At 42.5% G+C, this 16,140-nt stretch overlaps 1 protein-coding gene across 11 annotated transcripts in view; it reads right to left on the bottom strand.

Annotated features, from left to right (window-relative positions):
• Positions 1 to 6,828: 6,828 nt before the first annotated feature.
• LPP (LIM domain containing preferred translocation partner in lipoma) overlaps positions 6,829 to 16,140 on the bottom strand; it is a 318,899-nt gene continuing 309,587 nt past the window's right edge. For all 11 annotated transcript variants that reach the window (XM_030954778.1, XM_030954777.1, XM_030954781.1 and 8 more), the window contains 3 exons: positions 11,875 to 12,053; positions 8,692 to 8,812; positions 6,829 to 7,079 (listed from right to left, as the gene is read on the bottom strand). In XM_030954778.1, coding sequence (XP_030810638.1) covers positions 6,951 to 7,079; positions 8,692 to 8,812; positions 11,875 to 12,053 — 429 coding nt within the window. In that variant the 3' untranslated portion in view covers positions 6,829 to 6,950. The remainder of the gene's footprint in view (positions 7,080 to 8,691; positions 8,813 to 11,874; positions 12,054 to 16,140) is intronic.

The raw sequence follows: 16,140 nt of genomic DNA, 5'->3' as shown, positions 1-16,140 counted from the left end.
CAATGCTTCCCCAGCACCCGATATCTAGTTAATTAAAAGAAAAACCACAACCACAAAGCAAACCACACACTAAATTAAACAGCAACAAAAAACCCTTACTGGTCAGCCTGCATTTAAAGACATCTCAGTATGAGTAACTGGGGAGAGAGGAATTTTCCTGAAGGAGCATAAAAGAAAATGAAAGCTCTACATACAAGACCAAATAAAATCTTCTGTCTCTCACGAATGCAAATTCTGGCTGCCCTTTTACACAAACATATTAAAGGAATATAACTGGAGGAAAAAAAATAAAAGAGGAAAAGCTAATAAAATCATTTTTGAGGAAAAAAAATATTTAAAAAACAAACTATCCTTCAAACATATTTCTTCATGGTAAATCCCTGCAATCATGTGGTTCTAAATTACATGGTTAAATATGACTGAAAAAGTAAGGCACAATTTCATAATCATTTTAAAAGCAATAATTATAACAATTTTCTTTGATATCCATATGGCAGGCCACTGATACTAAGGATTCACAAAACTACTTGATTAAAGATCTGAACAAGTTTTTCCAACTACTAGCTAAGACTCACAATACCTCGGTGAAGTAAGTAAGAAACCATCTTTCCTGCAAAGATGAGTGCACATTGAGGACATGGAAAAAGTGGGTAAGAGAGAGGGTTGTGGACACGGGGAGGCAGAGACAGGAAAGCAGAGGCACCCCAAATGTGATGTTCCTGGGGAGGGACTCTAACCCCTGGAAATGTAAAGGTAATGCCACCCCTGGGGCTTCTGTTTCCTTCCTCATTTTCTAAAACATCTAAGTAGGATAACAATACTGGACAAATACCAAAATAAAAAAAAAAGAAAAGAAAAAAGTTTTAACTGGATGCTCTTGCTACCCGTGATAAACGCTGTGCTTCCACACGTTACATGAAGCCAAAGGGACCAGGGACACATAGTCAGGAGTGAGGCCCAGTGCACTGTAAGTATCAACAGTCAATATTGCAGCCTGAATTTCTGCTCAGTTATAGCCCCACAACCACCTGACATGTGTGTGCGTATGCCAGACTGCTCTGCAAGGGTGCAACTTAGCTTTTTTTCAGGCCACAGCAGAAAATTCCCAGGCTGAAGAGAGAGCTGCCACTCAGTGTCCACCAGGAAACTTACTGAGGCTGTGCTTTTTCTCTTAGATTTTCAGATGCTGGATGAATGTTATAATTTCTCATGTCTAAAGTCTGTTCTCTCTCAGGCTCCAAATGCCAGCTGGGCAACCAACTGTTGCAACTTCAAACTTGAAATGCTGAGGGAGACAGGTAATATTTCTAGAAATGTTGAAGGAAAAATGCCATTCCCAAGCCCAGGAAGAAGATTAAATTCAATCAGTATCTCTTGATTTTAATGGCAGTTGCCGTAATGTGCCTGTATTCTTCAGTAATTTCAGGGGAAAAAGCCAAACAGAAAAAGACCCCAAGATAAAACAAAGAAGAAAATTGCTGCTGCCACAGAAAAAGACACTGGCAGTCCCTATAGCCAGCCACTCCATGGCTTTAAGATGGATAAGAAAAATGAATCCAACAGAAGTAACACTGTTATTTTAACAGTCACATTACTTGGATTGTTCTAACAAAGGAAACAGTGACTTCAAAATTAGCAAAACTAGTTTAAAATAGGAAAAAACATCTTGTAAAAAGTTTCAAAGCTTTTTTTAATTTCACCAGGTCCAATACTGAACCATTTCCCAAGAACATTTGCTTAATTTTAAGTAGAATTTTTATCCAAAAAATTTTCAAAATTGTAACAGAAACTTTAATTTACCAGCAGAAGAAACCCAAGAACTACAAACAACTGTGAAAGAAGAAATGGGTCTTTGAAAAATAAAAATATTTGTTAACAATTCTGAAATTTATTTAGATAAAAATTCAGCATAATTTTAATCATAACAGCAAAAAACAACCCCCAAAAATGTTGTGGGTAACATTGCAAAAAGAGAGAACTTCTCATTAAAAAATTGCCCTTCTGCTATCACATAATTTAGTGTAAAAATTGCAACCAGCTCTAACTGGAAATAGTGTTCTCACAGCTCTCTTGGTCTGTACTTTTCTAACCTCTAGGTTATGGAGCAGTTCCTGCCCTCCTTCCACAACAAACCCTCAGTTACCATCGCTGGTGTTTTCTCATGGGAATTTCACCACAGTGGGATGGTTCAGCACCCCTCTCAGGAGCCCCAGCTTGCAGCACTGAACCTGTGTGAGGTGTTGTCCACCCAGACTGAACAAACAGCAAATCACCACTGTGACCCCACTGCAGGAACCAGAAACCATCAGACACCAGTCAGCAACTCAAACCCTTTCTGAGCCACTCAGCTCAAGCACTAGGTGTCTAACATTTATCCTTGACATGGGATTTCTCCCAAGAACCTTCTCTTGGGTCCTGTTATCCCTCGCCTTCCAGACTTTCCCAAAATCAAAAGGAATCACCATTTATCAAACCTAAGCCAGGCAGCAGCCATAACAGGTCCAAAGAGATTTCAGACTTGTTGCATATTCTCTTTAACAACCACCATTTCTTTAAAGACACTTTTTTTTTTTTCATTCTTCTCAGGCACATTTTGCTGATAGGCAGAAAGTCAACTTAAGGCCTGTGTTTTGTTAAAACCTCACTCCTGCTATCAGGATGAACACTATTATGTAGAGTGACAAACACTTTGGTACTCCCACACCTCTATGATTAAGTCATTACTCAAGTGTTTTGCAGCCATGATAAAAATCTAAGAATTAAAATATTAACACCCCTCCCAAAACCAAAATTAAAGGTGTGTTATCTGATAGGCTAAAGAATTGGTGTGGATTTCTGGTTTTAAAAGCAATGTTCAATGAATAAAATAAGTGACAATAAAACCATCACATTCACAAAATACTAGTGTTAGCCTTGGGGATGTGCTTAAGGATTGGGCTGTAACCAAGGCAACCCAATCTCCTGGAGAAAGTTTAAGTAGAGTTTTAAAGCCATTGCTCAAAGATACAGTAAATCTGGCTGCAGGGCTACTTGTGACATATGGGAGATGCCACAACCACCCAACACAACTTTTAACAACTCAACCTCCTGTCATCCAAATGTTACATTTGATCAGCTGTGGTGTTCTTCTGCAGTTGGCATAAGGGTGACACAGGAGCCATTTCCTGTCTTCTGGATAATTTGATAGAAATTTAACTGTGCCCACATCCTACCCAGATCAAACCTGTATGATCAGGGGATAAAGAACCAGTCTGGTATTAATGGCTTATGTCACACCACGCAATGGCTTTAAGTCTGCACTTAAACAAACCCCAGGGACATAAATATTTTGCTAAATTAGAACCTGATCCTGGGCCCTGTCTGGCCACAGAAATCATGGGATCAGGCCCGACTTGCCAACAAATGCTAGACAAAGACAAAGCAGCATAAGCAGAAACTGCAGACTTGAACAGAAATGTTGGGGTGATCTTCCAATTCTTTCTGAAAGGAACAGTTTGGACATTACCACAGCCACAGATGATGTGAATTTTTGTCATGGCTAATTGAGAAAAGCAGTGTCTCTTTGGCAAAAAGACTCCTTCTTTGGAACAGATAAACATGATATATTATAAGTATGTGATAAATATTGTGATGAAGCCATATCCCAGTGGTTCTTAATTGCAGTGCAATTGAGATAAATCCCACCAGCATTTCTTATTAAATCCTGAAGCATCAGCAGGGAGATTTCCATATACATGTGGGTGATGAGAGCCTCTGTGATACAATATCTTTCAAATATATTTAGAGCAATGTTGGAAAACAAAACCACACAGAATAAAGAAGAAGGGCTTTAGATACTCCCTCCTTCCAATGGGCAGATGGCTTTGGTGTCTAGGGGTAAAAAAAACCCATTATAGTACCTTTGCACAGATGTGTCAGGTCTAGAAACCAGCCACAGCACCTCAAACATCAACACTGTTCAATCTTTGTCAATCATATTTCATCCATGAAATATTTAATGCTTGAAAAGTCTGGCTCTCACCTCCCTGCATGCCAGCCCAACTCACCACAGCACTCTCATAACAGAGAGGATTCAGAGCTGGATCTCCTGGCTGGCTGTGTGCATTGCAATGGGCTGGAATCCCAGGCCCACATACCATCAAACTTTTCTGGAAAGAGAAAACAGAGCTCCAGAAATCACTAGTTTGTGCTAGTCTGTGACTAGTTTAATCCCCATAATGTCTCTGGTAAACTGCAAAGAAGCTCTCTCATGCAGAGGGCAGAAGACAAGGAGCCAGATGACTTGCTCTAGTCTAGCCTATGGCAGGGCCATAAAAAGCCCAAAGGCTCTGAACTCAAGTCCTTAGTCTAGGCCACATTCTGCTGGAAGGCACAGCAGCTTGAGAGTCTCATCAACCACTTGATTTAACACTCACAAGAGTAAGGAAGATCAGAGCTACATTTTCTGCCTGATGAATGGCTCATTCTGCACCCAAATGCATCACATTACCACCTGTGCTTGTATCCCAGCACTGACCTCCCGTTTTGTAGGGTTAGTTCAAACTAGATTTGCTCAGTATTTGCAAGGTTTTTTTGGACTGGTGGTGGTGCAGACTGCGTGTCAAGCGAGCTCAGAAGGACCTTACACGCCACGGTTCAGGGAGCAGGAGCCCAGGTGGAACCTGGTGGGAGCCAGGGTGCCAAAAAATCTGTTTATGTCTGAGGCAGTAACATTCTTGCAGGCCAGGGTAGAAATCCAGTATAAAAAGTCAAACTGCTTCAGCACAGCCCCTACAGTGGTGAAGGAAGACTTCTGCTCAATGATGCCACCCTTCTACAAAGAAGGATTCATTTCAAGCTGTGAATTTTGGGAAACTTCCCTGACACTGGTGAAGTTTGCCAACATAAAAACCATGTAAGGAATGGAGGTTTCAGACTGGTATTTCTGTATTTGAATTTACCACAGACAGCCGAAGCTACTGAATATCACAGTGCTCTTCCAGAAAGGTTAGTGCTAAACTGAAAAGAAATGCACCATATGCAGGAGCTGCAGTATCACATCACATTTTTCCTTTGTTTCCTATCAGTTCAGCTCATCTAACTTTTCTTTTCAGCATTAGTGGATATAATTATTCTCTATAACAGAAGCCTGATACAAAGAGGAAAGCACCACATTCTTATTGTTTTTCAGTGGGATGCATGAAAAAAAGATCTTGTAACTTACTCTTGAAAAGTTACATTTTGTCACTTTTATGGTCAATCAGCCTGCAACTGTTTCAGTTCTGCTTCTTAATTTAAGTGCAAAGAAAGGTATTTTCCTTGATTACATCTGCAAATAAGATATTAATGTCAATTCAGTGATATGAAAATTACTCCCTCACTATGTAATTTTCACCTTAGTTATTATGGGTTTCATGAACAAGAGTATTATAGCTGCTCAGAATGCCATGGATTTCTAATTTTTTGATTTGTTTTTAATTAACCAAACTAAAAAAACCCAATGAAACCCTAAACCCATGATCATGTGAAAAAAAAAGGATTATCTGTGCCCGATTTTATTTACCTTGGGATATATATTGATTCTGGACTGAAGATGAAAATGCTGCTGCTGGCCCAGCACTCTACTGCCATGAATTTCACAGAGGCAAGTTAAAAGTGGCTGGGATGAAAATGGAAGAGGAAAAAATTGCCTGCTTTCTGGAATGGCATAGTGAAGGGTTTAATACCCTCTTTAGCTTTCTTAGGATGAAAACTGAACATGTATTTAGGATGATTTTTTTGCTGTTGAAACAAGACCTGATTTTTTAAATTGAAAAATACAAATCACATGTGTTAACATCAGAGAAATGTGCATCATCCCAAAGCCTGATTCAATCCCTGTTACTGTTGAAGGAAAATCCTCCCACAGCAGTAACAGGAGATGGAAAAGACTTTATTGCTTGAATGTCTACCCAGAGACCAACACTGCCACTAGTCCCACTAGAATGGGCTCTATGAGAGTGGTGTAAGATTTTTTTGAGCATCGCTTTGCACTGCAGTTCTATGTAGTCATTTTTATCTTTTTTAACCACTGGGATTTCAGAAATGTGCTTCCAGCCCCACATCCCTTAAATATCTTCTCAAGGGACATGACTGGCTTATGCCTCTGGTAAATCAAAAAAGCATGTTGTGTGTGTAGTGTGTAGTGTGTGTGTGTAGTGTGTGCACGCTCACATCTTTCTGTGATTGCTCATACATTGTGAATTGGAAGCATCACTACTGAATAAATTTATGCAATAGCTAAATAGACTTCCATGAGTAAAAGAAAAACACTATTGAACTGGAAGGGAATGGAGACAAGTAAGGGCCTAAGAAATGACCAATCTGTGTCCCAAGGATACAAGATCACACCTACACTCAGCTGCAGTACAGTTGCAGTTGCACCGTTTGTGTTAATGCTGGCTCTGCTCTCACACCTTCTAGGACAGTGGAGCTACTTCTGCTGGTGACACAGATCCTATTAAAGTCATCAGCAGACATTGAAGTCCCATGACTTCAATGAGAGCTGCTCAGGTTCTCAAAATAACTTGGGAGAAATAACTACCTCAGCCATCTTTCACCCTCTACCTTCATGTACTTCTTAAGAAACAGGAATCAACAGAAGCATAGTAAGGACCATGTTCAGACCTCCTTATACAGGCAGATAACTTAGGGGCTGTGACCCTTAACTCCATCAGCTGCACACAGAGCAGCTGCTCTGACTCACTCACTGCCCTCCTGGACAGTTGTGTCTAAATTAGGTGCCTGTCATGGGCAGTCTGAACATGGCCTCTCAAACTGCCCTCTTGTTCCAAGGCCTTCCAGTTTTACTTTTTTTTTTTTTTTTTTCTTTTTTTCAATTACAGAGATTCAGACCCTAGGCTGGAAAGAAATCATGCAAAGCTTGTGCAATATCTCCCAATGGGCATCCTGGGGAGGGTCACAGTTGATACTCAGAGATCAGTGCTGGCCTTGGCAGTCAGAGCCTGGATCCGAGCAGAGTTGCAGGTCTTGCAGAGGATGTGCCCGTCCAGAGGGTAACAGCCCTGATTGTCCCCTTCAGACAGGAGGCCACCACAGTCCTAGGAAATAAGTGAACAGGAAGAGCAAAGTAAATAAGAAAGAACAAGATGAAGCAAAGAATCTATTAGTCAAAGAAACTCTCTCCTCACTCTCCACCTTGTAACAGGATCCAGCCTGAGTCAGTGCAAAGCATGAAGCTGAGGTACGTGATGTCTTTTACGATTAAGCCATTTTCTGATAAGAGACAATGCTGCAGAGAAGATGGGTTCCCAAGCTCCCTGCTGAATTTAATCCAATTGAAAATAAAAGGAGATTATTCCCTTCACATTTCTGAGGATGCAAAGGTCTTTAGCATTGGAGAAACATCAAACTCAAGCACATATTTATTAATTCAAAAAAGGGATAAAAAAGAAGCATCACTGGGAAAAAGTTTAGTACCAATATCTGACTATAAGTAATCTCCTTTGGAAAAGTTAATGCCATAAAGTTACAGCCTCCATTCCAGGAGTGGCAGCTAAGCAAAGTCCCTGCCTGTCTCCCCTTACCAGAACTGTCGCCTGTGTTTGCATTACAATTGGCCAAAAAAGTTATGGCAAAAAGGAGGATGTCAGACAGGAACACGGAAACCCCACTGCAAGGCCTCAAAACCTGCTCCAGAGACCTCAGCCTATAAGCTTTAAGGCTGAGTATAGCTGCTAGGAAAGTTGGGAATTATCCCACACTTTGTGATTAAGCAATTGCTTGGCCCAGGACTGCTGATGGATCCATGTGTGTGAAAGCCTGGGTATCTCAGCAACCAGCATGGGGACATGCTGTATGATGAATTAGGCTCTACAAAATTTAGTGTAAGAATGCCCCAGCATCTTAAAAAATAATGGGCCTAAGTAATGGGCTGGTATGTACCCTGAAAGCCAAGGTCAGATTGAGAATTGAGCCAGATGCCTCAAGTTTCAGCCTAGACCTTTAAACCTTAGTCCATCCTTCTTTCCAGTTAAGGTTATTAAAACCTGCAACTGCAATAAGAAATATATTTGGTCTCATTTTCTTACCCTGCCATCTGGCTGATGTATTATCCAACAAGTAACACTAGCACTGAAGAATTCTTGAAGGTTCCCTAACACAGCTGTTCCCACATGCTAATTGCTTTAAGGTGATTTTTATTCTCTGTCTTCAGACTCTTACCATCAAAATTACATGAAGTGTGTAATGAAACTGAACAGGAAAAGTAGCATAAAAAGCATTGCACAAAACAAGAATGATCATGTTTATGTGTCCATTAAAATTCTTCAACCCAGAGCCATATGCTGAGTTTCCTGTACAGTCTTGCTCAAATCCTAGCATGCATTAGCTTTCATTTTAAGAACATAAAGATGAGCTACGTTTGTGTCCAAGCTATAATTTATTAAGTCCTCCAGTATTAAGACCTAATTGCCTGAGTCACATTCTTTTGCTCTTCTAATGAACCTGTTATAAACAAGGGACCTGATTTTCCTCTCATTTGTGTGGATATAAATGAGGAAAAATTCCTTGCTTGCTGAAGTCAATGAAGTAATTTGATTGTACAGCCAGTGTTACAACAGGCTATGCCTGTTGCGTGGGCAATGTCAGGTGGTGATGAAGTTAAGCCACGCTTAACTTGCTTTCTGTCCCTGCTGTGCCTGGAATACCAACCTCGCACCGGTAGCACTGGACATGGAAGTCACGATCCAGGGCAACAATGCGCACGGTCTCCTCTTGTCCCGGGGCTGGCATGATGGGCTCCTTACACACAGAACACCTCGGGGCAAATTTCCTGAGGGAGCAACAGACAGGCACAGTCATCTCAAACTTGGAGCAAAAGTTTTTGTTATCTGGACCGGCCAGCCAGAAATGTGTGAATTTGTACCAACGCACATACACATGTATGCGCACACACAGCACGGGCTGGAGCTCTGCACAGCTCCCTCCTTGGAAAAAAACAGGCAGGAGCACTTTAGTCTTACAAGGCAATTTCAGGCATGTAGGATATTAAAGCACATTTATTAGCAGAGGACTTATAGAACTTCTGACAGACAGCAGAGCATTTTGCGTGCCCTAATTAACAACTAAAGTGCTTGTTGAATGACCCTCCATTGTGGCACCTATGCACTGCCACAACCCTCAGCCTCTAAGAAATTCATGCAAATCCCATGGTTAGGAAGATGACCAGAATCTGCTTCAAGCATCTCTTGAAAATAAAAATCAAACTATTAAGATTTGGAGATTGGAACAAATAGTTTAAAAGTCTGAAACGAAATAGTAAAAAGAACTGCCTTGCACTAACACTAATTTGTTGAGGTTTATGTCACCCACTTTAAACTTTCAAGCCATCTTACCCACTTACGCACACAGAAGCACATTTCTGGCTGTGCTCACTCTCAGGCAAGAAGCATCAGGGCAATTCTGACTTGCTGCATCTTCTAGCTAAAACCTACTCAGTTATCCAACAGGGTGTTGTCCAGGCTTAAAAGGGAACAGGTCTGGATGCAGAGACCCCAACGTTCTCTCTTCCAGTCAGCCTGACTTCCAGTTGTACAGTGACAATAACTCACTGCATGAAGAGACTGACTTGAATCAGGGTCAGCTCAGGGATCAAGAGAAGCACAGCCCTTTCTTTTTCCCTTCTGTTTCTCACTATATGCCCTTCTGGATAATTCACCCATGTTCTGTATTCCCTCTGGTTTTGCTCCCCTCAGGTCCCATGAGAAGTGGCCACCTCTGCTCCTAGGCTTGGGAACATTTAGCCTGTGGTGAATCGTTCTCTATTTTAGTTCAAAACCTACTGGTACCAGTTTCCTGGCTGCAAATTCTGCCTGCAAAAAAGGAAATTTATACCCACAGAATCTGTTGCCATGTAATGAGACCCAGGGTCAGGGGCTGTGGAGTGACAGAGGGCAAAGCTTACGGCAAACATCAGAACACAAGGAGATCAAAGGCCCTTCTCTTCTAAAATGCCTAGTAAGGATTGACTCTGCCACCCAGCCTGTCACATGAACCACCTCAGAATTAACTATCTTAGAAAAGAAAAAAAAATAAAATCTATCTGTACTAGGAATAAAGAAAAATATTAATTTCACTGGCAGCAGATGAAAGATGCCTGTGTAGCTGTGATCTAATGAAAGAATGAATTAAACAGTGGCTATAACGAGTGCTCTGAAAAATAACTTAAATGGATCATGATATGACTGGAGCTGTGATGGCAATTAATTATGTGCTGCTTCATGCAGGCCCTTCCTTGTGCCATTTAGCTCAAACGTGGTACTTAAAAAATACTTCAACATTTCTTTGTCCAGGGTACTGTGAGTAATTCATTATGAGACAAATATTATCTCCCAGGATCCTGAGATCATTCCTGCAGATTTCAGGGGATACAGATCTGTTACTGTGGGGCCTGAGCTCAGGGAGTAGCTGAGTAACAGTCTGAACATTAGCTACAATTTTGTTATCAAGAGGATGTAGATGTAGAACACTCAACCTCCAGATCAGGAGGACATGTCATCCCTAATCAATTAAAACTGGCCTGGCCAAAGTACTGCAAAATGTGTGGCTGGCCAAAGCCATTCTGAGTGTCACATTGGGTCTTGTGCTATTCCCATCACCTTCCCCTCAATCCTTCACTCAACAATTTTTATGTCCTTCCTTGCATTGACAGCCTCCCACCTTCTACTCTCAGAGCCCCGAGGTCTGTATGCAGTCACTGCCAAAAGGCTTCAATGTGGGACATCAGCTCTCTTTCTCCTGACAGTATGTGAGCCCTTGGCCTGTGGGGCTTTGGGAAGGGGCACTCTCCAAATTGCTGAGGGGGTGTGAAGGAAGTCCTTCAGGTGACTGAGTGGTGCATGAAACTCCTGTTGGGCCTGTGCTCAGGACCACATTTTACCTTGCACACAACTGGCGGCACAGAAAGGCAAAGCAACACAGCAGCTGCCAATTAACTCAGCCTAGCTGAGCTACAGGGAACATCCTCCTGTTGGATTCTAACATGCCAGTTAATCGTGGCTGCTTCCCTTTCTGTCAAGTCAGTCAGCTTCTTTGAGCTTTCAGACCCACACACTGATGTCATGAGGCTCTAATTAAGTCTACCCGCTTAGAAATTAAGAGGTAAATGGTTGAGATACAAACTCACATTTGTCAGTATTGATTTCATCTTTTAATTGAGGGGTGTAATGTATCTGTCTTTTCCATACAGGGCAAACATTTGTGCTCTGATTATATCTACCTGTCTTTCCCTAGATTAGTTGTGATGATGGGGGTGGTAGTGTGTCAGTGACAGAAATTACTTGCAGCTATACCTTTCAACTTACTTTAAATAGCAGTTTCACTATAAATTATTACCAGGGCTGTATTTTTAGTAGCTTTAAAAAGCTAATTAGCAACTAGAAACAAAAGGAGCTGTGAGCAGCCTGTGGCCACTGAGATCCCTCTAGCCGGTAAGCAAACACCTGCAGAGTGCAGGAGGACAGGACCTCTCTTAATTGCTCAGTGGAAGAGGCAGGGAGGTGGTGATGTGAAAGTGCAGGTAAAGGCAGTGAAGAGAAACATGCCCATGCACAGTGAAAAGGCAAGAGGAAGGCAGAACACTTAAAACAGAGGGACACAGAGGTTATCCCTCAATTCAGCTCTAAGCAAAACAGAGATCAAGCAGAATCGTCCCCTAACCAATTAACCTTGTATGCCATGGCTGCTTGGAGCAATGCTCTCCCTACTATTTAAGAGCCTTGGGAGGAAGTGGCATAGGGTTCAGAACTTCCTGAAAGCTCAGTCTGAAAAAGGAGAGTTTTTAGAGGCAAAAGACAAATACAACAAGCAAAGCAGTGACAGCAGCTTAGGCCTTACTTATGGAAATCCTCAATGCAGTGGATGTTGCCACCAGCATCCACAGTGAAGGGGATCCCATCCAGGCTGCGATGGCACATCACACAGGTGAAGCAGTGGGGGTGGTAGGCCTTCCCAGTGGCTCGGAGGATCCTTTCCATGATGGGCTTTGCACAGACACTGCACTGCTCCAGTGTATTCTGCAAAGAAAACATACACAACACATGTGAGCACCATCTCAGCAGGACACTTACAAAGGTCAGCTGGGCTGGAGGCTGCTGCGGGTCTGCTTGGAAGCTTTAGGTACCTTCTTTTCATTTCTTCTAGATAAAGTGCAGTACAGCCAACAGTTATCAAAGAGTATGATAACATGCACAGGGAGCACAGGGCCTGGGTCAAGCCTTTAGAACAGTGTGAGAACACAAACCAGAGCTTCTCTCAGCAGCTCTGACAAGTGATCAGAGATGGCTCATCAGGTGGGTTATCTGAGACACAGCAGCTTCTGTAGCCAGGAGCACATGAAGGAGTTGTGCAGCCAAAACTCCCGGGCTTTTGCCTCTGCACTGCCCAGTCAGAGTGAGCTTATGCAGCAGACTTCATTAGAGACAAGTTCCACAGAGGGCAGCGCTAAACTGAAGTGCAAACTCCTGGGGTTACACAGACACCCCCTAATTACTTTGCCAATGCAGATCCCATAAAAATATCTTTATCTGCCTTGTACAAAGATCTTGATCTTCCTCTCTCACCACAGAGAATACTGCTAAGTCTGGGCAGAGAACAAAGCAGTGGCTGCAAGGAAAGCATCTGCAAGGACAGGAGCTCAGGATGACTTAAATGCTTCATTTATCTCTGGCCCACAATGTTTGAGATAATGACTGTGAAATGCCAGCTCTGAGGCCATGATCCTTGCTGCACAGATTTTACATACTAACCTGCTCCTAAAGTGCTGGAGCCAAAAAAATTCCCACTTTTCAAGTGGGGTCCATTGAATGATTCATCTCATTTCAACCCTCACTTACCCTTGCAGTTAATTATAGAAATACCAAGATAATTTGGTTTCAGACGGTTGTCTGTGAGCCACACCAGCCCTTATGACACCAACTGGGTAACTCACCATTTCAAAACAAGCACTTTAAAAGACACATGCCATGAATGGATGGTGCAAACCACATAGATGCAAACAATAAATGTGATTTGGGTAATTTCACTGGACTTTAGAAAAGCAAACTTCACCTACTATTCTTGCTTGATGGACCTGAAGTTATCAAATAATGTTATCAATCAGTGTTTGCATCTTGGATGAGGTAGAAAAATTTATCATTACACTATTGATTATTATTTAGATAGACAGAAATAAGGGGGTGGGAAAATAAAGGAAAAAATCCAACAGGACAGAAATATAGAAAGCTGCTGAAAGGCAGATCTTGTTGACAAACACAGAAAGGCTAAAGTTCTGCTTCCTCATGCAACAAAATTCCCAGAGAAAGCAGTCCTTTGACTGCACTGTTATTGCTTCTTTGAGCCAGTGTTCTCAGGGGCAAGATCCACTCCTTACATGTGCAACTGAAATCTATTGTAAGGAGATGAATCACCCAGGAACTCAGAAGGTTCTACACTCTCATATTTGCTCTCAGACATTATCTCTGGGCTGCACGTCATGGGTAAGGTACAAACATAGAAATACATGGGTTCCTATCAGAGGATCAGAAGGATTGTTTTTGGAAAGGTCGATATGAAAAGTCCTGAATTTCAACCCGTATGAGAACTGCCTCATGCATTTGTAAGGAGAGCACAGCCAGACTGACATTGAATACAGGCTGGATTTTGCTTTATACCTTGTAATAATGGGCAGGAAAGAATGACTGCTGGCCTTTCTGTCTGGTTGCTGTCACCATCATCATCATTATAACGGTGGCTGGTATGCCAGAAAAAGCAAGGTCAATAATTTTCTCCATGGAGAAATAACCTGGCAGATTTACCATTTTGCTTTGCATAAGCAGATCACATCATCTCAGTCCGCATCCATGCGGTTCTCTGCGTTTTTCTGCCAAGGAGGGAGGGCAGGATACCTTTGGATACTGATGGAAGATTGTGCCATTTGTAAAGCATTTGCCATGAAACTTTCTGAACACAACCAGGTATGGAGCATTTGCCTCACCAAGTCACTGCTTGCCTCATTTCCAACAGTTGCCAACAACAGAGGCCAAAGTATGAGAACAGGGTAAGCAAAGCAGAAATTCCTTGGGATTTGCTTCCAGTCTCCACTGATTACTGGTTTAGGCACTTCCTGAGTCAGAGCTTGGTTTCCCCATACTTCGCCTCAAGTGGATGCTTCTCCCATAAACCCTCCTGACTGATTTTTGAATTCTGATAAATACTGATCCCCCACAACACGACCAGGAATTCTGTGGCTTACTTCCACGCTGGGGACTGATCTGTTCAGCAGTTCCCCCAGTCTGCTACTGCAGCCCACCCAGGACAGTGACCAGAGCAGGCACCTGCAGCAGCAATCCAAGCTGCAGAGGGGTCCGGCACCAAACAGCAAGGGCTGGAACTGCTCTCACCACAGGCCCAGTGTAACTCCCACACACATTTCGGGCACACAGAGTTTAAGCCCACAAGGGATCAGTACAACCATCCTGTCTGACACCCCATGTTAACACTGATTTTGGTGGAAACTTTGCAGTGACCATGACAGCAGGCAATCACCTGCTGGATCATTACCTTCTGAAAACACACATCTTCTTCTCCCAAATCTCAGCTCAGTCACAGTTTGACATTCTCACAGCTAAGTAAGACAAGCATTATAAATTAACCAACTCCTGATTAAGCCTTCTATACAACCTGAAAATCAGACCTGAGAAATGTATTCTTTTCATCCTTCCAAGTCTGTACCAGTAAGGAAAAACAAACTCATTAGTTTCAGACTCCAGCTCACTCCCTGTCTGGGAGTGTATTTGCTTAAGCCTCTCTCCTTGCTAGAACCCTGGCTGGCTCAGACCCTTCCCTTCAAGGTGTTACCAGATGATGCCAAAGGGAAAGCTTCCTTGATTCACACCCATTTGACATCAGGTTGCTGTAAGGCAGGATTTGGCCTGTGAAGCTACCAGGTTTTCTTTGATTCTCTAATCAGGTTATCCCACATGCCTAAGTGCTGCCCCAGCAGCTAACAACCTGCACAAAGGTATTTCTGCACATTATGGGAACAGCATCCCTGTAGGATTATAAGTTTGGCTTCTTGATTTTGCCCTCTTTCACAGTCAGTCTAACTCTCCTAGCTCCTCCTGGAGCTTTCAGACCTACAAAAAGCAAAACAAGATGAAGAAAAATGCCTAACAGGTCTATTTTCCTTCTTTTCTCTCCAGCTGTTGTTGCAAGCCTGCTCTGTAATCACCAAGTAGAGCTGAATGCATCTGATGAGCTACACTGAGAGCTAAGGCAAGGCACAAAAAGGAAAGATGAGAAACAGCTAGGAGACATCAGTCCTAGGGGTTGCGGTCACATTCATGTCATAAGAATATAAACCACAAATCTAGTGTGGGCTGAGGGTAAATTTACCATTCTTTTCCCATATTTTTGGCCAAGAGGCAGGGAGTGCCCTTGTGTCTCCAAATCCAACCAATTTTTTGGGGGTTTGAAAAGCATAGGGAAGGAGCCATCCATTTCCAAATGGAAGGCTGGCACAATGTTTAAGGCTGAGTCTGGGTCCATGTCTCTTGAGGGCAGAACATCCATGGCAAAGAAAAAGAATCTCACATGGGGAGAATAATGCACCCTAAATACCAAAAAGAAAAATAACCCCAAGCAAAGATACACTAAAACACAAAGAAAGAACTATAATGACCAGGACATCATAATCATCTTGCAAGTTAAAATTAAGAGACTTAAACATGTATAACACAATCAGTGGCAAAGTGGGAACAAGCTGCTTGGGAGCAAGCATCTAGCAAGTGGTGGTTGGAGTTGACCTTCCTAGAGCAATACTTGTCTCTTCAGAAACCACAGAAAGCCAAAGGGGGTTGCTCTGCAGATTTTAGGTTTAAACATGGGACACACAGTAAAAATTCTGACTGCTGGGAAAGACTTCTGCATTGCAAGAGCCACAGAAGGCTGGAGCTGGGGAGTGTTTGAGTCTACTCCTGAAAACTTTGTATCCCAGATGGCAAGGTGGGAGAGACTTTGGGGACCAGAGGTGCATTGACAGCCCAAGGGCTGCAGCTCATCCTGCTGCCCTAATGCTGCAGAGTATAACCCCTCCTAACCAAACCTGGGGCACAGCAGTAACTG

Source organism: Camarhynchus parvulus, chromosome 9, assembly GCF_901933205.1.
Source record: "Camarhynchus parvulus chromosome 9, STF_HiC, whole genome shotgun sequence".
NCBI classification, from domain to species: domain Eukaryota; kingdom Metazoa; phylum Chordata; class Aves; order Passeriformes; family Thraupidae; genus Camarhynchus; species Camarhynchus parvulus.
Note: the sequence above shows the minus strand (reverse complement) of the source record. Positions and strands in the feature narration are given on the sequence as shown.